The 26,303-nt window shown below is 38.5% G+C and overlaps 1 protein-coding gene across 4 annotated transcripts in view; it reads left to right on the forward strand.

The window, feature by feature from the left end:
* The window catches only part of tbc1d32 (TBC1 domain family, member 32), a 92,198-nt gene that overhangs the window by 40,322 nt on the left and 25,573 nt on the right, over positions 1-26,303 (forward strand). For 3 of the 4 annotated variants that reach the window (XM_084952538.1, XM_084952539.1, XM_084952541.1), the window contains 5 exons: positions 2,775-2,874; positions 2,964-3,089; positions 10,273-10,356; positions 20,545-20,614; positions 25,371-25,486. In XM_084952538.1, the coding sequence (XP_084808664.1) occupies positions 2,775-2,874; positions 2,964-3,089; positions 10,273-10,356; positions 20,545-20,614; positions 25,371-25,486 (496 nt within the window). The remainder of the gene's footprint in view (positions 1-2,774; positions 2,875-2,963; positions 3,090-10,272; positions 10,357-20,544; positions 20,615-25,370; positions 25,487-26,303) is intronic. The other variant, XM_084952540.1, reaches the window with a different exon arrangement.

A 26,303-nucleotide genomic window follows, 5' to 3' on the forward strand; every position in this document is an offset into this window, starting at 1 on the left:
CAGTAAACATGGACACCGCAGGACTCAAATACACAACCTGCAGCTAGGAGGTTACAGTTCAAAAAAGGCACACTTTAGTGGGCAACAAAGGTTTAGGTACATAGCAGATCAGACAGGGGAAAAAACAGAGACAGGACCCAGGGAGAGCAGGCACAGTAACACTAAATGGCCCGGCAGCTTTGAGTATAAAAAACCATACGAATAATAACAAAGGGACAACATAAGCTGAGACTTGACTTGTTTTTATTTTTCCCTTCACCATTCCTCAAACTCAGTATTCCCTCTGGTCACAATCCGTGCAAAAACCCATCCCTCCACTTCTGTTCTGCACTTCTGCTACTCACAGTTTATTACAGATGAAGTGTCCTACTGATTACCATCAGAGCTTCAGTTGTTTGAAGCCTGCAGGTTTATTTGCTTATTTACTCAGCATATTTTGGGATAGAAATAAATTATTTAGGTGTTGTTTATGCAGAACTGCAAACAGGAACTAATTTATGCTGAGGTCAAGGAGAGGATATGAAATATAATTTGGAAGAGGGGGAAGGTGTAAATTGTTTCCGTCATGTTTCACAGGTCTCTCTTATGCCCTTCCCCTGTTACTTGTAGAGAATATAAGAAATAGAAAGCTGTTAAATAAGTTCTTAATTTGTGTGAAGTCTTCAAAACAAATAAAACAAGTTTTTTAGAGGCATGAAATGAAGTGATTCACTGTAAATGGTACAAGTCTATTACTCCAAATGTTTAGAGCTGAGCCGTATATATTTTGTGTTCCGCTTCTTTAATGTAACAGCAGAGCTAGACGTGTTATGTTGGGATGATGCCTAAAAACAGACACATACTGGCAGCAAAGTTACTTTATAAAATGAGCAGAGAGGTTTACAGTCAGACATCAGTATAAAAGCAAAACACTGAGCACAAAAGCCTCTGTGCAACTTTACTCAGCTGTGCACACATGCAGAGATCTGCAACATCAAACATCAACTATTTTCTTTTGTATCTAGTATCGTATTACATAGCATAATGTTACATTCATTACAATGCAATGTAATTTAGGATTTTAAAGAAACTGTTTAATGCTGTGAGTGAAATTCCCAAAAAATCCCAAAAAAGCAATAACGAACAAACGAAAAATACAGTTGTATTGTGACAGCCCTCTGCCCTGCCTGCTGTGTGTGTCCATCTGTATTGTTTTGCTTGTTCCTTTAGTTTGAGTTAATTAGCACAACTGGGAGCACCCGGTCAGTCTCCTTGGGGCATTTAAAAGCTGGCTTTTGCTCTCTGTCCATCCACCCAGCACCGTGCTATCTTTTTGGTTGGCTTTAGTCTGATTATTTTAGGTTTCACACTCACAACACCACACACCTACCATCCAAACACTCATCCATCTGTTGACACACTGATAAAACTGACTAGACACCTTATAAAGTTAACTGTGATTGTTTATTTTTGGTTGATAAATTGTGCAGTTTTTAATGTGCCTCTCCCATTACTTATCATGGCTCATGAGCCGAACCATGACAGACACTCTGAGGAACCCTGTCTTATACTTTTTAAAAAAGTGACTAGAGGTGCACTCAAATTGAATGTCCATGAATTTAATGAAACCCAGCTTGGTAGTTTTTGTGTAACCTTGCTGGCCAACAAACAGGATTGAAAACTTACCTCTCCATCAGCTTGCTAATAATGTAAGGACACAGAAATTTAAAGGCTCGTTTTGTTACCTACAGTAACAGCAAGGTCTTGTGGGGTTTGTCTCTGTGCCTTCAAGTGCTCCTGTTTCCTGTCATATACCCCCACCCCCCAAAAAAACCAAAAAACAAAAACAAACAAACAAACAAACAAACACACAAACAAAAAAATGTCATTTAGCACTTCAGGTTTGGCTGTAGCGGCAACTGTGATCCTGAATAGTTGTCTGTCTCTGTAATTGACTAGCCTGCCAATAGTGTAGCCAGTTCCAATATCATGCTGCTCACATATTCATTACAAGTTCTCAAGCTGCATACAGATTGTGTGCCATTCCAATTTTTTCCAACATCTTCAGACAAGCACATCATTGAGTGGTAGACTCAAATACCAACAGGGATTATCATGAGTGTAGGGCACAGACAATTGGATAAAGAGGCCTGCTTTCTAAACTTCATTAACATTTAGAGCATATTATTTTGGCAAGTCACATGCTGAGTTATGACCCAAAAGTTATGGTTCTTCAGAAATAAGTAATGAGAAAAATAATGAATGCGGCACTAAATGGCAGTGGGTTATACAAATAAAGAAATAAATGAAGGAGGAAAAGAGGGGAGAAAAAAACAAAGAGAGGGGGAAATAAGTGATGGCACATAAATATAAACAACCATTTTATGAACTGCTACCAGCTCAGAGCAAAACAATTGCTCAGTAATGAATTCATCAACACTGTTTAACTGCACTACGCTATTCATAATTTTCCGTGTTTCAGAAATACTGTCACCATACATTATCATCAGAAAGATAAAGTATATTCCATTGAATTACAAACAAATCCTAGCAGCCCTGCATAATAATGTGTCAAAAATTCAGAAAAACAGCCATAAAATAGTCAGAGTAAGACAAAGAGAATAAATGGAAATAACGTGACTCATGCAAGTCTGCAAGGACTTGCAGTGCTAATCACCACATCTTAATATGTTTTTGTTATCATGACATTGTAACCGTGTGGATTTAAGCATAACGTATTAAACATTGTAATAAGTGGGCATCAGGTTTTGTTTTTTTTAATCTGCATGCTCTAGGGAGAAGGAGAACATCCTTACCCCTGGCCCTGGTTTTCATGCTATCCCGTACCTCGCTGCTACACTTTGGATCCACCAGACATCCTACATACCTCACCGGGTAGGAGGAACATTGATGAACTCACTAATAATATCTTAGTGTTATTGTGATTTTTTTTTTTTCACCTCTAGTCCTTTGTCTGTCTTCAGACTCCGAGATCAGTGCGTTTCTGTCTTCATGGAAAGATCCAAAGAATGACGGAAGCTGGATGGAAGCCTGCCGAACGTTGTACTGTAAAGTCATGGCGTCAAAACCCAACGTGTTAAGTGGAAAGGGTAAGCTGCTGGCTCTCTGGGTTTCTGTTTCTCTCACATCTAGTTAAACGCATCACATTTCTAATACACTACATTCCCCCCTGTGTTGATTGTAGAAGAGATGCTCTCGCAGCAGTTGAAAAAAGTGCAAATTATCTTTTTACACTAAAAATGTTTCTCTTAAAGTGTGAGAGAATTTTTTATTTTTAAAAAGTATAGAAAAGCTAACTGAAGGGTCATGAAGAGTAGTTCACAAACTGTGCTGGGTATGACTGAGCGTTACTTCTTGAGGATTGGTGATAATGTATTTCATGCTATTTCATTTCAAACAACAGTACCAGAAAGGAGACTAACTTGTGGATTTTAGAAAGAAATGGCTAGTGGTAACAGTCACACCAATTAGAACATGTAACACCGATTTCAGAAAAACCTGTGAAGAAGCTCGTCGAATTAATGTCATTTTTGAACTATTTTGTACCTACAGCTTAATTCACCTTCAGTGTACCTGCTCCATTTGCTTTAGCTATTTTTCTTTGCCTCCAGGAATGTGGAGAATGATGACAGATCTCAGTATAATTTCTGTGTAAATTTGGCTGCCACATCAGATTTGCAATTTAAAGAATCTTTTTAAAAAAAATGACTGTTGTTGTTTCTTAGTTTCTCCTTAAGGAAAATATTATTTGACCAAAAAGATGAAAAATGCAGGGTTTGAATTAAAGGAGTCAAACAGTAAGACAAAGGCATATATTAACACTGTGCACCCCATGGAGGATTTCTCTTTTTGTTTGAGAGCACCAGAGTAGTTTATATCTAGGAACACAAGGAAGAAAAGAGTGTGAAAAGCTGGTGGAGTGGATGGTTTGATTGTGAGTGTTTTGTGGATCAGGGATGAGGGGACACATTTAAATTGTAGATGGGAATACCAAGGAGCTTACTGGCTGAAAAAGTTAACTTTAAGTTTGTTCTCAGTGGTTCAACTGTAATGATGTAAAAAATAGACAAAAGCAGAAAAAAACTGCTCCGCAATGCTTCGGTACCGAAGAAGAAGGTTGGAGAAGCAGGTAACTGTGCGTCTCTGTTAACAGACAACGCTTCGAAGTGTCACTGGTATGTCTACGATTTCAGTATTTGAAATGTTAAGATGGAGAAAGTAAGACACAGAATACTAGGGGAGAAAGACTTTCTCCCCTTTCTCTGCTGTTACTGACAAGTGCAAGAATGCGCGTGTTTTCCCCGTGTTTTAAGCCAAGAGTAGTTGTAATTTATCGTTTGTAGTGAGAAATGGAGTACATAGCCCTGTGGGAGTGAGAATAATGGTGGGTGACAGTGAATTGTCAACTTTAACTGCTTGTGCTCTGCTGGAGAGGAAGTTATGGACCCAGCGGTGCTGCAGTTAGTTGATTACTTAATGGCATGGATTGATGGTAGGAGTAAAGTTTATGTATGCATCTTGAAAGGTGAGCACTTACACCTTCTAATCACATTGAAATAAGCTCTATTGGCTTTCACATAAGCCATGTTGTCACAAATATTTATGTTTCGTTAATGCCAAGGATAGTTTGGGCAAGAACATTTTAAGCCTCCTGAAAGCCTTCATAGATAAATCGAATTTAACTAAGACTAAAGAAGTGACTAGATTTGGTGTTTGCTGTTTTATAGTAACAGATTTGCTTGACTGACAGAGTGATTAAGTGACTGTAAATAACACATAAAGTGTGAGTGTAAAATAGTTGTTTAGTAACACCACCAAGAGACCACCACCCTGATCTAAGGAATTATTTAAATAAAATAAAAGTATTATTCTCTTTCCACTGTTCTGCATCTGTGTGATGCAGTTATTCTGAATTCAGTACCTATATAAATGGGAAAGCTAAAACTAATTTCACTGGTCACTGGGACACGACTGAAGCTTCATGTATAGAATCAAGAGTCAAATCTAATAAAAAAATACTTCAAAGGTTTGGTGACTTTGCCCAAAATAAGGTTTAAAGGGACTTTTTCCCTGTAGATTGTGCTTGTACATGTTTATAGCTTCATTATCAGAGTATTTTCGGAGCAGGGGCAGGACAGCATCTTTAGTGTTTAAGAATTCTTCTTTAGTCGTTTTTTTTTAAGGATTCTTTGACTCTCTATAATAAAAAACACCTTTATTTATCTCCCTCGGATTGACATTAGAGGTTTTGTCACATGATGTCTTTAGAAGGAAAAGAGTTAAATGTACATCCACTAGCAAGGAGCTCAACCCCCAATGGAAATGAAAAATGTTGATTGATAATGAAGCACTGAGCTAAGCCAGAGGTGGCAGTTTGGAGAAACTGCTGTAAGGATTGGCGGTGAGCTTCGCATATCCCTTGATATCGTAGCGAGAGGATGAAAAATTAAGAAACAAAGGAAAGGGATGATGGTAAATGGAAGCAAAAGCAAACAAGTATGAACAAACAGTTTAACTGTGTTAATTTGCCAGACTAGCACAGTTAAATTACTTTAAAATCATTTTTATCCTTTGTTTTTTCTTACTGGTGTGTTTCATTTCATCAACTTTTTTACAGGACTCTTCAGCAATCTGACACTGTTAATCAGATTTCACTTGATTAGCTGATTATCAACAAGTCTAAACACCTCACTAAAAGCAGAAATTTGTGCAGTTTACTGCTACACTCTAGAAATGTGGTCTGAACAATGCTCAGAAAAACTCCAAAGCTTGATTCTCTTCATCTGGACGTAGCGTTTTCAGTGGGAGAAACGTTTCATCACTCATCCAAGTGACTTCTTCAGTCTCAGCTGACTGCAGGTTTCCCCAATATTATAAACAGTACATTTGCATAATGACTGAAACCAGCCCACTGAACGAACAAAGGCCTGGGAGGCCAGTTTCTTCATTATAATTATGCAAATTCTCATGACCGTTGATCAACAACCACTGACCAAAACCCACTGATCAAAGACCACAGATCAATGGCCATGAGTACCATTCACAGAGAGCTGGGGAATGGCTGCAATCACAGCATTGTAAGATGGCGAAAGATGTACCCTTAGGCCCCCTCCTCGATTCAGAGATGGTCTTTCCCTTTTCACGTAAATGGCCTCCTTGACTCCGCGCTCAAACCAGCGTTCCTCCCTGTCCAGGATGTGTACATCCTCATCATTGAAAGAGTGTCCACTGGCCTGTAGGTGTAAATAGACTGCAGAGTCCTCGCCCGACGAGGTAGCTCTTCTGTGTTGTGCCATCCGCTTCGCCAGAAGTTGTTTGGTTTCCCCGATGTATAAATCCTGGCAATCCTCCTGGCACTTAACAGCGTGCACTATGTTACTCTGTTGATGTCGGGGGACCCGATCCTTGGGGTGACCAATTTTTGGCGTAGCGTGTTTTGGGGTTTAAAAGCCACAGAGACGTGGTGTTTAGAAAAAATGCGTCTCAACTGTTCCGATACTCCTGACTTGTACGGGATCACTACAGGGATCACTACAGGGATCACTACAAAATGCTCAGAAAAAAGAAAAAAGAGTGAGAGGGACATCTAAGAACCTACAGGCCTCATTTACTGTAGCAGGATCATGAATATTAAAGTTCGTGACAGTACAACTGGAAAAAGAACAAGTATGGCTTATTTAGAACGGTTGCCTCTTCCCTCTAAAAAGACCTTGACAGTACGACTTAGTGTTGCGAGTTATATTTGAGCAAACCACAAGGCTTCTGTAACAATGTCCTTTGGACAGTTAACACCAGAGTAGAGATGTTTTGTTGCATATCAGCACAAACTTATCATACCACCTGGTGGTGGAGGGGCAATGATTTAGGCTTATTTTGCTGCCACACGACTTGGGAAACTTGCAGTCATTGAATCGACCATAAACTCAGTGTATCAGAGTATTCTGGAGTCAAATCTTAGGCGCTTTCTTCAACAGCTGAAACTGAGTCATGCAATTGGATAATCATCCCAAGCACAGCAACAAATCTACAACAGAGTGGCCAAAAAAGAAAAGAAGCAAGGTATTGCACGGGCCAAGTCAAAGTCCAGATCTTAACCTTATGGAAATGCTGTGGATTGATCTCTTCACATTAAAGAATGCCTGTAAACCTCAATGAAGTGGAGCAAAGCTGTAAGAAACACTGGCTCAAAGTTCCTCCACAATAATGTCCATGTGACTGATAAAGTCACACAGAAAACAATTATTTCATGTTATTGCTGCTAAAGGTTTTTTTACAAGCTGGTGAATCATGGGGTGGACTTAGTTTTTCACAGGACTGCAGTCCTATGAAAATATGACTACATAAACATTGATGATCCAGATTCAGGAGGGAGACCACCTCTGTGTGTTGGATGCACAAGGTCAAATAAATAATCTTTCTATTGACTTGATGGGTGTAATATATGCTAAATATATTAATAGTGAAAAGAACAAAAAATCCAGATGACACAATCTGAAGGTTTTCAGGGTTTTTTTTTTTTATTTAGCCTCCTTTTCTCCTGATTGCTTTTATTGAAATTCAGGTGCACTTCACACTTTTCCTCACCAAGATTACATAAACCTGATGTCCATGAACCTTTTAAGACTCATCATCAATGTCGTTGACAGCCACTGTGAAATTGCACCTACGCCTACTTTTCCTATGTAGGAGCAAATAGCTGTGATTCAACGAAGACAAAAATATATTCAAATGAAGGAGGGCTGACAATCTTGTCATTAATGCATGTACTGCACAGTGATTGCCTCCTTTCATCAGTACACTGTTGAAGCCTGTAAAAGCAACTACTCCACAGCTCATTTGAGGCTTTTCACTGGAAGACCACGATCAAGATTTATTATCATTTAGGCTTCTCTTTGCTGTCGAAGTGCTATTTCATGTGTCACATCATTAACCACGTACAACCTGGTATTTCACTTCTCGAGAAACATTCAGTGAAGGAAATGTTTTATCTTTTATGAACTGACTACTAAATGAAACTGATTTCCTGGGAAGTTTATTCAACAGTTACTTGCGTCTATTTCTGAATATGAAGACACTGTGATTATCACTTGTCTTTGACAAGCTTCTATTCAGCTGGATGATGATATTGATTATGCTATCTCTTGGTTGAAACACTTACAATTAGAACTGTTTCATGTTCAATACCTTACTATCTTGTCAGCTTATCGATTCCCTAATTGGTTTTCCTCAGCAGCATATCAATGAAATGCATTCACTTGTGCTCAGAGTTACTGAGCTGCGGAGTGAATAGGTTTGATCAGCCCTTTTAGTCTTCTCTGAATTGGCAGCTTGTGAAATGATTGGAAGGCTGTGCCACTGTGTTTACAAAACACCTTACACTTAGTTCACATATTTAGTAGTATAACAAAAACATGCTTCAAAAAAGGTAAATAAAAGTATTTTATACCAGGACACAAACAGGAAAAGAATGGACGGTAGGTGGAAAAATGTTAATCAAAGGTAGCTAGTGTGAAATATGAGCCATCCAATCAAACAAACTTCACACAGCAGCAGACAACAGCCCAAGGGACTAGAATCCATCCAGGAATTTCAAGGAAGCTATAATACCTACTTTTCCCAAATCCATTGAATCCAGAAACAAAAATAGTGGCAGCTGCCAGTGCTACCCCTCAGCTGCTATTAGATACACGTATACATGTCGACTTGTTTTCAAGTTATCTTATTCACAGAATTTTTTTAGAACACTTGACCTCTGACCTTGAGGTTTTGAGATTTCAACTCCTCCAATATTTTAAGTAATTGCACCTATGGTATCAATATGGAAAATCCTACATCGCCTCATTGTCGAGTTATCACATTCATTAGATTTTCAGAAAACTTGAACTCTGACCTTGTGGTCAAAGAGACTGGAGTTTGAACTCGTCCAAGACTTTAAGTAGATATACCTATGGTATGAATGTAAAAATTCTAGGTGACTGTGTTCTCAAGTTATCACATTCACAAGATTTTCAGAAAACTTGACCTCTGACCTTGACCTTGAGGTTGAGATCACTGAGATAACAAGTTCATTATTGTTAACATTAAAAGTTTGTGAACGTTCTCATATTCATAAACTTGCTTGTCCACACCGCCCACCTGCCCAACTGCCTTTTATGGCTGAGGTGTAAAAAACTCTATTTGATTCGAATTCGGTCAACATCCTCTATAAGGTTATGGTCCTGTGCACCCCTGGATGACTTCCTGTGCTTTAGCCCAATCTCACTTTGACTGCTTGCATTTCTGCACATGCACGTTCACCTCGGATGGCAAACCTACGCAGAGCATCAGCTTTCAAACTGACTTGACTTCATGGCAAGGGTCATGACTGGTGGTGAGTTTTGGGTCGAACGGGAGTTTACAATGTCAAAGTTGGCACATCAGATCAGCAATGTGGTGCATACTAATGTTTGACTTTCACAAGGTTGTGCACCATGCATTTGTCCCTCTGGCTCAGCCTGTAAATGCAGACTTCTACTGTAACATCCTGAGGCATCTGAGGCTGAGCATTTGGCAGAAAACGCCTGAACTGTGATGTGTGCTGTGGTGTGCCAGCACAAAGCGCATTGAAAAGACAGGAGTTCTTTGGCCACAAAACAGACTAAAACAAACCAGTCTATTCATTTGGCCTACTATGAGTTAAAACAATAGGTTAAACTCTTTGGCCTGTAGAAGGTTGGTTTTGTATCGTCTTTATTTACTGTTTCTTCCTACCTCACCACGCTCTTCCTCTCTTATTTCCACAATTAGATCTTCAGTGACTGTGGGTGGTTCTTTGCGCAGATGTGTGAAGTGACACTAAAAGCCATGCTGACACAGTTTACTGAGTGACAGTCGGGGCCAGTGAATCCACAGTTGATACAAGATGTACATTTTTTGTGTTGTATTACAGTGCATGTAATTTTTTCGCTGAGCTATAATTTACTTTGTCAGAGACATCCTTATCCTAGAAGTGAAGCAGGTTTGTTTTTAAACTTCTATTATATATTATCTTTTATTAGTATTTATAATGCTAATGACTTTATGCCAGCTGAGCACACTGTACGTCTTACATGGAAAGTATCTGTCCAATCCACTTACAGTTGCTTAATAGCGTAGAAAACAGGATGGAACCAACAATCTAAAAATAGTTGAAAGCTGACATTTGACTGTTTACATTGGATTTCCTTTGAACGCAATATTTAATGCAGACCTGCTATCTTGTGATTTTTTTATGTGCCTGCTTTTTCTCCTCAGTGCTGGCTGACCTTCTGGAGAAAGTTGTAGCCCATCTATCCAATTCTGCTTCAGAGTGCTTCTTCTCTCCAGCTCGGTACAAAGGTCAGTAAGAAGAGCAACCCCCCCCCCCTCCATTCTTACAATTTAGTCAAGGAAAATAACTAAAGGGCACTTTGTGGATCAGTGAAGACAGACATACGGTACAGGGACGCAAAACGAACCTCTGTGCTCTGCTCTGTTTACTTTATTTCTGGGTTATGAAAATTATGTAAAGGTAAATTATGGTTATACTCCAAAGCATATACAGTACACACTGTGTATAAATGTTTTAACACCTAATTAACACCTTTAGTGCAGTGTATTTCATGTAAGTTTGAACTTGACACTTTGTTTTCTGTTGTGGGTTGTTATAGCCTTCTACTCCAGTCGCTACTGAAAGGGCCTGTTGGCTCAGTCAGCTGAACTGAAGCCTGCTCGCGCTTCAATGTGGAGATCTGGTTTGTTAATAGTCCTGGTGAACTGAACCGTGGCGATTAAACTAGCCCTGAGGATAGGAACCAAAGCTGGTGATAACAACTGTGTTCTGTGCTCTGTCTTGGTTGTTGAGTTAACTAATGTGGAAATAAAATTTATCCAGCAGTAAACCTGAGTTTGCGGTGAGGGAAGCATCTTGTGCAGTACAGCACTTTCCAGCAGGAACTTCGATAGAATGTAAAATAAAACATTTTGTGTATTTTAAAATGACCTTCAGTGTGTTTTTGTTGTTGCCGCACTAATCAACCACTTACTACTAACTGCAATGGTAGTTTATTGGATTGGAAAGTGTGGCGATGCTCGCCACCTGGTCTCCCTTCTTGCTTGTTGGTGTGGGCAGGTCTCATTTGTAGGTGCTGGAGAGCTGCTGTGGCTCATTTCCATCAGTGGCACTGGCAATACCTGGGCTCATTCTGTCAGTGCACTATAAAGGCCCTCAGAACCCAACTGTGTAGTGGCTCTCCTCCCTGAGACACATTCTGGATTTTAGTTTGGGTTTTTGCACTAAACAGCATTGTGTACACAGTCTCTTCAAGCATGCACTCACTTAAGCCACTAATTATACTGACTATACACATGGTTAGTTTAGGTTTTTCTCTTGTTTTTTTAATTTAAAATAAATAGTCTTTTTAATTGGCATTTGTCTGTGCATCTCCTGTTTTGTCATGGTTGTATGTCCCGGTTCGTGACAGGCTGCATGAGCTCATCTGGTGGGAGTGTAGTACTGTAGTATGTCAGGCATAAAAACGTGGTTTTCATGATGGGAGGAGTGTAGAGTAAGTGTAAATAAAACAGTTTAGAGATGGAATATTTCCAGACAACAGACTAAATATTATATTTTAAGAAACTCCAAATTTTGCACTTGTCACAGGGTCTGAGTTGGAAGATTTTGGTAAAGCTTTGTCCCTGAGGTAGTTGAAAAACCCCAGTTGGCTAAAGCGTTGGGTTTTTTTGTTAACAGACATGCTTATCTATTTAGTTGGTGTTATTTTTTCATCTCATTTTTAGTGCAATTAGCACTTTCAGTAGTAATCCATAGCAATGTGTTGTATTTTTCACATTGTCTGTGTGTAAAATACATATGTAAGCATGGATTACACAAAAGATCCTGCACCCCAAGCTGGAAGGCAGGATAAAAATAGAAATCCCTGGAAACAATTCTTTCTGCCATTAAGAGCAGCTTTTTCCACCACATGCTAAAATGTGTTATGTTTCTCAAATCGAATGAGTGAATGATTTTAGCAGGTTGGAGTATTTAGTAGCCAGTAGGCTAAACAAGCTGACTGATAGCAGTCAAAAAGGCATAATGCTAATAACTAAATGCCGCATCTTTCTACCTAGAAAGTCCCTAAAGGTAATGTGCAATAAGTATCCAATTAGCATATTTATTTGTTCCAGTTTACATGTTTTTTATAAAATCAAGTTAAGTCAAATCATAGGTCATTCATGACCTTCACCTCAAAGACACATTGCAAAGTTGTACTTTAACATCATATTTAACATACTAATTGGTGGAAGGATAACAGTTTGAATTTCATCAGTGACTGTATGGCTCTGCTGAAATAATGCAATCATCTGGCACTTAGTAAACATTGATATAATTATAATAGTGTGTCATTTGTTCAAGCACTCGAAACAAGTGCAGAGAAAGACTCAGAAAGACTCCAAGACTCAGCAATTTAAAATTAAACAGAGGTCCAGTTCTATAGAAATTAGGGTGTGGGGAAAAAGCATGAATGGCTCACACACTCAATATAAATTAAAAACAAGCAGCTGTTCATTACGGAAGCAGATTTACCACATTTCTGGTTTGCATTGTTCAGCATTGTTGTTTATGTGTTTTGGTTTTTTTTAAACTCACTCGGCCATTGTTTTGCACGGGTTAGAGGTTTTAATTAAGATGCAATTAGTTCAGACAGGCCACTAAGTCAGTGATTCCCAGCAGATCAGCTGATGGTTTTGCTGATACCCTTTGTTGAATATTCGGCCAAGTGTGCCATAGGGTGCACTATTTAAGCTGCTTTAGTCAACCCACAGTTGTTGTGCATCTACAAGCCAGCCTGCAGTGCACCTCCATGTCTGCTCCTCCTTTTTATTCTCTGCATGACCCTGTCATTGCTATTGTCTGTGCTGGCTCTCGCTGCTGCTCCCCTGCCGTATTCCTTGCCTGTACATGAATGGAAGGGTGGGGAGGTACTATATGAATTGTTGTGGAGACATTTTGGCCCATTCTTCTTTACGACATTGCTTTAGGTTGATTGAGGTTAACAGCTACATGTTTTTATGCAGAACTAACAAAGCATTTCAGTGGGTTTGGGGTCTGGACGTTGACCGGTCTATTGCATAACCTTAATTCTTTTCTTTTTCAGTCATTGTAGATTTACTGTTGCTGTGCTTGGATCATTGTTGCTGTTACACAACCAAATTTCAGACATCTGATGGATAAATGGGCTTTTCCACCACCGTGCTTGAGAGCATGTCTTTTTTTGACCTTTGAACTTTTTTTTAACATTTAACATGCTAACTGAGGCCTGTAGAGTCTCTTGGATTTTGTTTTTGGCATCCACTCCCAAGAAAATCATAGCACTGTGTTAACACAGCTGAACGCTCTAGACCAACAAACTGTCAAAACATTTGCTTTACAGAGGTGTTCACACTTAATCAAGTGCATTTGATTAGCAGCAACTGGCTGCTGCTTGCACTCCTAATTCCAATGAAAGCAGTAACAATGAACAGGAGTTCATCGAGTTCTTTGAAAACTTTCGTTTTCTGTAGGTTGAACTTAGTGGTTGCAGTCTCTTGTCCTGGAAATCATCTTGGACATTTCATGGACAATATAGTCTGGCAAATGCTTGGTGGTATCAAAATGCTATTTGTTGTGAATGCAGGTGTGTGTGCTCCTTGTTGTTCCTTTCTGATGCCACATGAATTACAGAATAGGGGAGTGCAGGTGGGGAGAGCTGTGTCTGTAAAGATCAAATGGTAAAACTGTTTTCTTCAATAATCTGCTCAGTCAAACGAGGCTTGTATTTCTCTGTGGGAGACTTCTGTCCATAGGTCTCGCAATAATAACACAAACACACAGGCCTGCCACCCATTATTGCGTTACTCAAACACATTTGACTTTCTTCCGCAGCCAAATTGATTTTTATGCATATGCTTTGTTTATGGCAATAGCCAGTTTCCCATATGATGACAGCATGCACTATAACCTCTGTAATACATGTATTATATTATGTGCAGGCAACTGTTAATACGCATTGTAATTTTTTTTATTGCTAAAGCTGAAAAATATTATCAGAGGCAGGTCAGAATATTTTGGATGCTTTATTTTTGGCAGGTTTAACAAAAGCGTACAGTTTGGCTTTCCATACTGAATGCATACTCCATTAATCATAGTTGTATTTTAACCACAGTCATTGTTTAACAGTAAATTTAATTTCCCTCTACTTAGCTAAATGTGGCTCAATTATATTCAGCAAGGGCACTTAAGCTATTAAAAGAAGTGGGTGTGAAATACTGAAATAACATTAACAGTGCATTAGCTATTAATCTGCACTCCAGAAAATTTCTGACAAGTGCTGATTATTTTTACAGTAAAGAGATTTTCTGAATCATTGTTTGAAATTTTCTGTGGCTCCGAACACCTGTAAAAACACAAGATTTCATTGTAGAACAACATTTTGAACTTACAATATTCTGATGTCTGACACTGACATGTTTATTATGATTTCATTTTTTATTTGTTTTTCTAAGGACATAATATCAATAATCTTTCTTTCATACACATTTTCTAGAAGTAATTTTCCCACCTCTTTGTCAATACACAAACAATGCGCAATTTGTCTGTTCATAATTACCAGAAGATGTGATGACATAAGAGCTTTTTGGAGTATTTGGATACACCCACAACCCAGGTGTTGCCAAAAGTATCCTTTGAATTTTAGTCTTGAATGGCTAAATCTAAATTACTGGGAGGTGATCAGCAGCACACTGCTGCTAAAATGTGAATGAAAACCATTTCACTGTGGTCTTCTCTAATGATTACTCAACATATAAAACCAAGATTTGTTTCACTTGTTGGAGTTGGTAGATAGGGCTAAGTTTATGTTGCTTATTTCAAGTGCTTTTCAAGGGACATAAAAAAAGATATAAGGACACACAGGTGGTATAAAACAATACAGGATTTAAAAAAGAAGATAAACAGAAGATATATAAAATAAAATTGATTAAATGGAAGAATATAAAGGTACAAGACTTGTCTTGAAGACACTGCACTATTTGAATAAATAGCTTCATATTTTACCTGGTGACAGTAAGGTTTTAAGCTGCAGTTTAGAAGATATGACTTGGTAGAAGCTTGAGGTTTTCCAGGAGTGAGAATCATGTGAAAAAGAAAGTTTTCATAGGACTCTATGCTCTATACCAGTAGTTCTCAAACTTCTCACAATGAGTACCACCTCATAAAATATATGGCTCTTGAAGTACCACCCTTATGACTGACATTAAGTTACAGTAGTATAGGCGTATTTAACACCATATACAGTTTACACTAGACAATTTTATTTCTTATATGAATGTTATTTATTGTAACTGTCATAAACAGGATGTGACAAGTGACAATAATAACAACTGTACTGCATTAAAACATTCACAGCAGATGGGATATCCAGTCTTTAAGTAATGACGTATGAACCCTGTTTCCGGGTCCGAACTAATCGTTTATTAAGGTTGTTGTGTTTTTAACATGTTTTAATGCTTTGTATCTTGTTCTGTTTAATCTGTACAAGCTCCTAAAAAAGTCAGTGATCACTGTCGGCCTCTCTCAGTTTTTATTACCACTGTTAAAGCTCAGTTTTTAAAACCTTACGATGTAGCTACAGCCCAGCCCATGCAGCAGTAAATTAATGACTAACCTCGTATTGTGGATGGATTATCTCAGTTGTTCTCCTGACTGAAGTTTGGTCCGTCTGCAGGATCCTGCCATGCAACTGCATTTGTCTCTAACCATTGAGTGGAAAAAAGTTGGCGTTCATCTTCCAGCTTCAGTGTGTTTATATTATGCTAACTATAGCTGTGTAGCTAGCCAATGCGTAGCACATCATTATATACGAGCTAGCCCAACTTCAGTAACCCTGTAAACGTCACTACTGTTTAGTTTTCTGTCTTCAAGTGATAGCAGAGCTGAACGTTTACATTTTTCCCGCGTACCACTAGAGGGAGCCCACGTACCACCAGTGGTACGCGTACCACAGTTTGAGAATGACTGCTCTATACTCTATGAAGTAAAACCCATGATTCCCTATGATTTAGTAGCTTGTATGATCTTTGAAATACTTATTTTCTGTATGACTTCATCAGTCTCTCACATGGTTATGGAGAATTTTTAACTCATTCTTCTTTACAATGTTGCTTCTGTTCATTGAGGTTTGAAAGCATTCATTCATGCACAGTTCTCTTAAGGTCATACATGCACTTGCTTTTTGCACAGGGTATGAATGTTTCCAAGCACGTTATCAAACACGTGCCATTTTTTTCGGAGCTAAAGCTCTTGAGCTTTTTTTCTCAGAGCATAGTTTGGCCTTGGGTGAAAATTCTGGGACATCCACTTCTGGCATTGCATTACCTGAACGCTCCAGACCATCAACAAGTTAAAACTTTGCTTTTACAGAGGTGCTCACACTTGCTGATGATCAGTGAATCAATTACATTTAATCAGCAGCACCTGGCTGCCGCTTACCCTCTAAATTCCTGTTGAAGCAGTAAGGGTGTTTGTACTAAATTAAAATAATTTAGAGTGTGGTTAAGCCTACAGTATAGATTTGGGCGGTTTGACTTGTACAGTTTGGAATTTAACTGTAATTGCCATAAGAATGAACATTCTTCATGCGCGTGGTGTGTCATGCAATAAAAAGTTTTGAAACCGTGTTCAAATTTGACAGACTTTATAAGTAACATCATCCTGAATATGTCTGAGCTTCTAAAGAAAAGCTGTCAAGATAATTCATGAGAGTAAAAGCATTCACTTGGATCTATGAATTAGTAGACAGTCATTTGTGGCAGGGAGACAGCTAATAAAAGGCAGCATCTGTCTGTAGTGCTGTGTCTGTCAGCAAAAAGGCCTCACTTCTCTGGAGACTGATGAAAAACCTTAATTCTGGGTGTTTGTTTTGATGATTTATTTATCTAAATTCACAAACACACATCAGAGTTGTTTGCACTTCCGCTTTCTTTCTTTCATATTGCCTCACATTTTTGTAATACTTCATTTTTAGGATCAGTCACAATCTTATTTGCATAATTTTTTTAACACAGAGCTGTTGTGGAAAATAGTCCACCTACATTTTACACGTCAGATTGTTGATGCTAATATTTTTAAGTCCTTTTCTTTTGGAGAGATTGCAGGCTTGAACTTTGTGATGTTTTTGACACACTTCGACCATATATGATGTACTGGAATTCACATCTGTCAGAGTTACATTATAAGAGAGAGGCATAGATTTCTGTTCAGGATTTTTATATATACATACATACTATGGGTGAATTCAGTAACAGCAACAGCTTTCAGGGTAAAAATAATTTTAAATCCGTATTTTTGGGCAAATATTTTCTCACTGGTGATACTGTAGATACAGTTTTTGTGTACCTATGACAAATTAAATTTCAGTTAATTTATGTAATGCTTCAAATTAATTGGACAGATAAGAGCCTGAAGATATTTTAAGATGGGTTCTGCATTGTAAGGCTTGGTTCTGTATAAACATTGACTAAATACACACTAATTTTGTTGCTAAAAGCTAGATTTATGTCCACACAGTGTAAGTGACACAAGTACACAGAAACAGAGCTTTTGCCATTTTGACCTGTGGTCTGCTTCAGTTACAACAGCCCATAAAGGAGACCAGATAGCAGTCAGGACTCTTGTTGAATTCTGCAATCTGCCGGTTACATTTGTGTGTAATTGTCTGCATGTGACATGGAAAAATGCCCAGTGGTGTTTAGCATTGACTAGTCAAAGCCAATCTGCCCAGCTTGACGCTCCCATTGTATGGAGAGAGCAGGCTCGTTTGCCAAGTGTTAACTGCTTTCAGTTCACCGTTCAGAGTTGTATCTCATCACCTGCCATGGCCCTGACTCCTGAAGGCAGCTGTCCAGCAATCTCATTTATCTCAGCTTCCTGTTGAAATTGGGTTACTACATCCCATGAGGAGCATCTTTTTATGTTCCAGAGATCTATGCTTGCTCAGATAAAATAATAATTTAAAAGGATTTTTTTAATCCACATCCTCAAACTTTTTTAAGTCTCTGCTTTTAAGTATTGCATAAAAAACATCAAAATTGCATTCCCTTTCCCCCATTCTGAGATGCTGCAAGTTGCTGTAAATGGAGGTTAGTTAGAAGAAATTGTTTTTATTATTGTTATTAATCTCATGATGCATTTCCCTCTTCTGGCAGTGTTTTAGGTAGATGTCACGGCAGAAACCTCCCAGCAAGTGCAGCAGGGTTTGAATGACCTGCTGCAGCACTTGTTGGGTTTAAGGTTCATATTAGAGTTACAAGGTGCTTAAAGGTGCTCCTTGTAGGCGGTCTGACATTTGCTGGCTGTCACAACCAATGTGCTGCTGCCATCCCCAAACTTGATGAGTGTTTGAGTGGTTGTCAGACAGTTAGTTATAGGAGATATAGGCTCCCTGTACTTAGTTTCTAGCACTAAAATATAGGAGGTGCTTTTGAAACATGAGGTTCTTCAAGTCTTTTTCACGTGTGAACTTAGAGTTTCAGAAAAATCAGGTTGTGAAATTTTCCATTTCTCTGTCCTCACATCTATCATGGCAAATAGCCTGCTTCAGACAGGTTCACACAAGTGCAAATACTGGTTTAGGTGAGCCCACTGCCTGGATGGAGTGGGCAGGAAGCAGCGCGCTTGCTATTGCTGAATGTACACCGTTAGCTGTGTTGTTCTCACACTGGTGCGATCTGAAATCTCGCGGACATGGCAGGTTAAACGTTTGATACCGTTGTGTCGGACTTTTGCATTCTCTGTCTAATGATGTCTAGAAAAGTTAGAAAAGCAGAAAACTTTCTGAGCATGTTAGCGTGAGTTCAGTGATTCATTTTTTATTTTCTATTTTTTTTATTTTTTAGTTCACGGTTAATCAAAATTTCCTTGCTTTTTTTAAATTGAGCTTTTTAATTTGGTCCTGCCTTTATTTTTACAGCTGAAGACATTCTTGGATATATTGTCGTAAATGATGTATGCTCATATCTCTAAATGGGTTTCATAACTACCTCTCACTCCGTTAAGTCCTAACACTTTCAGGCTTCTTTATTTTTAATATTGCTTTTGTTTTAATTTCTCTGAAGCACAGAGTCTGGGAACTAAATCAACTCAGAGCTCCAGATTCATGATATTACTCTTCATAAGCTTCACAACTACACCTAAACAAAGTACAAATTGTCATAACTAATCTCAGAGATAAATCAGATGTGCCACCTTTCATAGTGTATCTTGTTAAATGATTGTGATTATAGTTATTAAAAACTGCAAAATACACTCTGGTGGCTTAATGCTGAGGAGAGAGAAATGGGCAGGGAGGGAATAAATACAACGAGAAGAGGATTCATCTCCATTAGACAGTAATTGCCATCAGCTAGAGGTTTTCACAGATTTTAATATATAGGGAGAGAAGAGTGAGAGAAATGACAGAACCAGCTATCCCGGCATAGATTCGTGCCCTCATCAAAAGCCATTTTTTCTCAATTAATCCAAGATTTGATGGCCTGTGTTTAATCCACATTGGTCAGCTTTGATATTTGGATGGCAACAATGTTGAATTATAACTCTGATATGTAGATTACAGCTACTGTTATCATCATTTCCCTTGCATTTTTCTGCACCATTAGCCTGTAAATTGAATTGGAGGTTTTTCCTGCCACTGATGGTGTCTGGATAATACTCATCATATTAATTGTTCAAATGTTCTCATCATCCTCCCATAAACTGTCTGAAGCTGGGGATCCATTTGCACAGATGTAATAATATCGGTATTCCCCAAAGCCAGGAAGCAGTGGAAACATTTTCCAAAACAAAATGTTAGTCCTCCCACTGTTATTACTTCATTTGTCGTTCTATCCGCACAGTGACAACTGCAACTCCAAAGACGAATATATTTTTAATGATTTTGGAACAAATACTGGCACTAAGTAAGAGCCCATGAGAGCTGATTGCATGCGAGCTGTTTTTGTTTTCACGACTCTAAAACTGGCCTGTATTTTCAGTTGCTGTAGCTTCACCATGTGACTCACAGAGAAAGAAAAGGTCTTGAGATAAAGAGCGTTCTCACTTCAGTTTTCACTTCTTTTTTTCAAAAACCCTGCCACAGCCCTAAACTCCTGAGTTATTGCTCTGCTGCTCTACACTGTCAAAATGCTGCTGTTAAATTACCCATGGCTGACTTTTACTGATATTACCCAAGTCACCTTGATGTCACAATAGCTCGCAAACATCACAATTAAAGCCAAACGACTGTTGTAAAACTGCCAGTTACAAAGTTACCTAGACACAACATTACATCTCTGGTGTCTTAAAAAGTAGCAATTCATGATATGCTGTCATGTTTTTCCATTTCCCATTGCAATAATATAAGCTGTTAGGAATGTATAGGTAGTTTTCCACCCAAACCTTCTTTTATATACCCTCTCAGTGAAATGCATTGCTTGGTAACAACCACATCTTTTTTTCATCCTGTTTTATAGCAGAGGAGAAGACTGTGAAGAATGCTGTATTATCATCTGTGGAACAGCTGGGAATCAACACCTGTCTGAAGTATGTAAAGGGATTTTCTTTAGCTCATAAACCCTTATTTAATTAGGCTTCTTACAGCAGAAGGAGAGCCTGCTGCGTATAAACTATTTCAGTAAAGTCTTAGAATTACTCAACTGTGAGCTTCATGGAAGTAACTACCCTAAAGTATCTCTTAAAAAGAGTCTAAATCACTGCGATGGGACTAACGTGCATGTACCTTAATTTTTATTTTGTAGTGTCTGCATTCACAATGAATGTGAGGAGAAAGTTACATTTCATATTGGATGGGGAAAGCATAGTTAAAGACTAGAAGCTGTGTCTCACTCAGTTTGAATCTTTTTGCAGTTACTTTTGCTTCAATAATTAGGCGCTGATGAATGTTGACACGGTCTTAATCAATTGTTTCAATAACCGCGTCTTCACCACTGGGCTCCACGTGAAAACACGCATCACCACTTTTAACGCAGTGGTGTGTTTTTCTGCTCAACAATGACATCTTTGACTTACAATGATAATAGCATGCTGATGTTCAGCAGGCATAAAGTTTACTGTGTTCAGCATCTCAGTTAAGCATGTAAGCATGCGGACGTTGGAGAAATAGCACGAGAAAGTAGAGCTGATGTTGAAGATGGAAGTTGGTTTGGTTTTAACAGAATAGCAAGGCTCCGTCATTAAAGTGGCCGTCGGAAAGTTAATTGCATAATCTTACCACCCTGAACCTCCTATGACCTGGCATCAACAAATGTGGGCATCACATTTTGGGTTGTGCACAATACTAAACTCTATAAGGGCCTGATATCTGTTACGAGGACATTATACTGCCACTGTTCTATCGAAATGTAAAACAAATGTCCTCAGATGTGGATTTCCAGCCATTGTAGAGCAAAATCAGGTAAAAAGATAATTGTTTGTTTTTACATTCATCAGGTCCCAATCAGCCCAAATAGCAAAGAGAAATTAAAAATTCATGCCATGAAAGAGTTCGGTTCATAGGAGGTTAAAAAAGAACGATCCCACTCCCTCAAGTCTAAACATTTCCTACTGACAGTGCTTAAATTGAGTCTCCAATTGATTTGTGATTTTTTTTAAGAAAACGATGTCTTACTTTTTTTTTTTCTTTTTTCAGTTTAATATGGGTATAGGGATACGATGCAAAATATCCATGTTTTTCCTTTCTTGCTCTACAAACGCCTTCTAAAGATTTTCAGATCCACATCAGAATTGACTCCAAAAGTTAATCACTCCTAACATGAGCCAAACTGGTAAAAATTTTCATGCCAAACCTTCAATTACTTTTTGAGTAATCCTGCTGACAAACAGGCAAACAGAACCAATCTACATATAAGCCGCTTGGCAGTGAAAATAATGGCTTTATCTGCCTTTAGTTTTCTTCGCTATGGGACTCCATCACTATGCAGTTCTGTTTGCCACTGCAAAGTAAAAGGAAAATAAAGTCTTTCATTTTTCAAAACATCAAACCAATCCTTTGCTCTACACTTCCTAAAGAATTTGTCTGCTTTTATATCTCCATTATAGACCAAATGAATACACTCATACATGTTTTCTTTTGCTCACCCCAGCTCAAACCTCTGTAGCTACTCGTTTGTGAATAAGCAATATGCAAGTTTATAGCTCATCTGGTCGAAGGACTTAAGTTTTTTTTGTTTCTCAGTTCAGCAGCTGGAGACACTTTTGTTAGCTGACATTAGGAAAATTGTCAGAGCTGACTGATGTGAGATATATAAGTTGAGTCAGTTTTTATTTTTTACCTCACATTAATACACCCTTAGCTGACCGAAGTGCAGTACATGCTATACTATAATTAACACTCACTAAATCAACAATAAATTTGCACTAAAATACAGAACAAAAACATAAAACATCCTCAAATTAAACAAGAATAAATGAAAACACAACCGTGCTTGCACAATAAAAACTAGGAAATCATGCTCAACTGAAAGCTGGAGAAAATGAAAAGGTTTATAATTGTGTTTTATAATGACTGAGTGACTGGGCAGGTTGCCCCTAAATATGCCCCACAAACAGCTGAGACGTGGTTTGCGATACATGTAGCAAAAAGTGAGGTGTTGTGGCCTTACTTGCCAACCTTGAGACCTCAGAATTAGGGAGACATTCAAAAAGGCTGTTGGGGGGGTTGATAAATAAATTTTACAGTGTTTATTTATCGGATAAAATACGTTAAATGTCACCGTTATTATTGGCCGGCCCGGAAACAGCGGGGGTGTCCAAATTCAGAGGCTGCTTCCACCTGAGGACCCGGCCTTCGTGGTCAAAAGAAAGCCGGGTAGTACGTCACAGGCTCCCTCGGTGGAGTGAAACTCAGTCGTCTGCTCCTTGCTATCTAAAATATAACCGGGCACTGGCGTAAACTCTCGACCGTCTCACACTTTGTTTAATTAGTTTTCTGTTTAACGTTTATTCAGCTGTGTGAAAACCCCGCAGGAACCCTCCCGAGGGATTAATAAAGTTAAATTTAATTTAATCTAATCTAATAACTTTAATCTCAGCCAAACCGATTTACTCATGAACAAATAAAACACTGAAAAAGCCAAACAATAACACTTTTAAATTATCAAAGTGACTTATATATATCATGTTTAACCCGAGTAGTGAAAGACCGCGGGGGTTTGAAGATGATGTGTCGGTCGGCTCAGATATTTGAAGTTTACACAGCTACATTCTCACCTGAAAATATGTTAAAAGTTTTTTTGCGACCCAGAAAGAGAAATAAGAGTAATATTAAAACCAAGTAGCTGCCCCCATTGTTGGAAACTGGAATTGGCTGGACCGCGCTATGAATTCTGCGATATGGTTTTTCAATTTTGTTGCCCGGGTGGAAAATCGGGAGAAATTCGGGAGAATGGTGGCTCCGGGAGATTTTCGGGAGGGACACTGAAATTCGGGATTCTCCCGGAAAAATCAGGAGGGTTGGCATGTATGGTTGTGGCAACATCACTAACCTTGTCAAACACCTCAGAGTAAATCATATCACAGAATATGACGAGCGTATGTTGAGACGAACTGAAGAGGAGGACAGGGACAGGTGACGTCTCTCACGGAGTCCTTTAGTGATGCAGGCAGGCAAGGTGTTCAAATAGCGCACAACTTCAGTTTTTTTATTTCTATATGATGAACTCTGCATTATTAAGTGATAAGAACAAGTAATCTGATGTCCTGTAATCATTATGACGCTATAATTTGAGATACAATAAATAAAATAAGTTTTTGTACAAAGTATCGGTATCGGATCAGTATCGTCGATACCACCCTGAATATTACTTGGTATCGGATTGGAAAGGAAATCAGTGGTATCGCACATCACCAACCTCCAAAGAATTACAAAAGTCTAATTAAGAGGTAACAAAGTTTCGAATTACTCTCTCAAAGTCATGTGGACGAGGTGGGCCCTAATTTTACTGAGGAGCTTTAAGTAAAAATAACCTTATCTTAACACCAGAGATAGGTGAGTTTAAAAATGCACTTTGTTGAAACAAACATGTTGCAGAATAGAAAGGAATTACATGATATTGCTGCCCTGTACTTGTGCAACTACTTGTTCTGTTCTTTATTTTTCCCACAATAGACCCTCTGACTTGTGTTACTGTTCTCACACTGCTTGTTTCTGCCTTTAACGACACCCCGCTGCTACATTACACAGTGAATATAACTCTTTCTGAGCACCTACTCCGAAGGGGGCTCTGCAGCTGAAAAGTTTCTGTGCCTGTCCAGGAGAACAGAGTGCCACATTTTTTATTCTGGTATCAACACAGAGTGCAAACATTACCCGCAGAGTGGTGGGTGTTATAGGATTAAAGGTTGTTGAACATGAAATTATAATTAATCTTTTACTTGCGACACTGGACTTCTTGGATAAAGTTTTGAGGACTCCTCTGGGGTATTTGCTTTAGACTTCAATGTTGCTTTATCTCTGAGTTTGATATAAAGTATCCCATTGGGCAATGTGACTTTCATGAGTGATTCTGGGAACTGAAAGAAAAATGTTCATGCTGAGAAATGATCTTTTTTTTTTTTTTTATTAATATTTTCACAGTACATTTTATAGGATTCATTTCAGTAATTTAAAATGATGGGGGAATAAAAGAAGAGATATGAAAGAGATGAAAAGTAATAAAGAAGTAAAGTAGTAAAACAGAGCTATTATTCCAACATGATTTTATTCTTGAAATCTAGCAGCATAGCTTTGCATGTTTCACAGTTCCAGATAATTCTTGTTAAAATTTAACTCTGCATTCATTAAACCAGTTTTCTTCCAATTGGTTGCTTCTTACAAACAGAAGGTTTGAACAGCACAGATGTGGCGGCTGTACCTGAGTACACTATATTAAGGATATCCCTTCTCACTGACATAATATAGAGCCAATAATAGAAAAAAAACTGAAACAAGGTGCGGTTGAAGCTTTAACTCACAAGCATCATGTTACAGACCTCGTTATTTGATGCTTTGGCCATGTTCACTATAAGAATTAACAATGCAGGAACCCCAGCGACACTTAAAAGTATTAAGAATTATACAGGAGCTGATCAGAAATGGAAACCCGTGCCATGAAGCTCTCGGTGTGCAGTGTTTGAGCTGGTGTTAAGGTCAGAGGATGTGTGGAGCATTTAGTGCGACTTTGACAGCACTTGGAAATGTGACCAACTTACTCGACATGCTTTTAAAAAACAAAGGAAGACTGATCTATAAAGGGTTTGCACTTGAAGATGTGTGTTTCATACATTTCATTTACATTCACAGGTATGGGATTTACCTTAGGCTGCTGAAAGAAGAAGCTGCAAATGACCTAGCTCTGCTAATGAAGCATGTGAAGATCTTCTTGTCCATGCAGAGAGTTAAAACTTCATCAGAACTCAGTATCCTTTACAGAGTCCATGCAATAAGAATTCACAGTAAATGGACACACTGTGGCTGTAAATGTTAGTCACCCATCTGACAAATGTTCTTGTGTCATAACATTTTATTTTTGCATTTGGTCAGTTCAAAACCCGAATTTGGAAAATAAGAATGTTTTTTTTAGTTATTTGTGTCTGTTTTGTGTCAGTGTATCACCGAACCTCTGCTTACCTTTGGTTGGTGAAATGATGGCCTTGCCCCTCCATGATGTTCCTGACATCATGCGGTGATTGCTGAAATTAGGTTTCAATGTTTCTTCTTCAGACATAACGTTCTACACTGTATATGAATATTTTTGTAGAGAGCAGCAGTTTCCCCCTTCTTATTCAGGGTGTTTCTTATAATGAACATATGAACAAAGATTGTAGCAAGTTTTATAGGTTTCACAGCGATGGTCTTTGTAGGACATCTACTGTTCAGGAGAGCAGTCGTCCTGAATTTCCTCCATCTGTCGTTGAGCATAATTCATACCCATCAGTATTTCTTGAGCATAACCTTTTTCTAAGCTGACTTTGTATGCCTTTATTTATATGGATGAGCACCATTGCAACCCACGCATTCAGATTACTGCAGAGTAATTACTGCAGAGTAATTACTGCAGAGGTTCACTGTATGTATATAATGCACTATTATTTTAAATAAGCAAAACAGAAGTTTTGCCAACTCTAAAGATTTCACAAACTTTTTCTTTGTGCCACTCTGGCTACTGAGGCAACAGTATATGTGTGTGACTGTAGTAGCAGCTATCTAGTGTCTAGTGTGAGAACGCCACAAGTC

Source organism: Perissodus microlepis, chromosome 15, assembly GCF_051167445.1.
Source record: "Perissodus microlepis isolate ML-2025 ecotype Zambia chromosome 15, ASM5116744v1, whole genome shotgun sequence".
NCBI lineage: Eukaryota > Metazoa > Chordata > Actinopteri > Cichliformes > Cichlidae > Perissodus > Perissodus microlepis.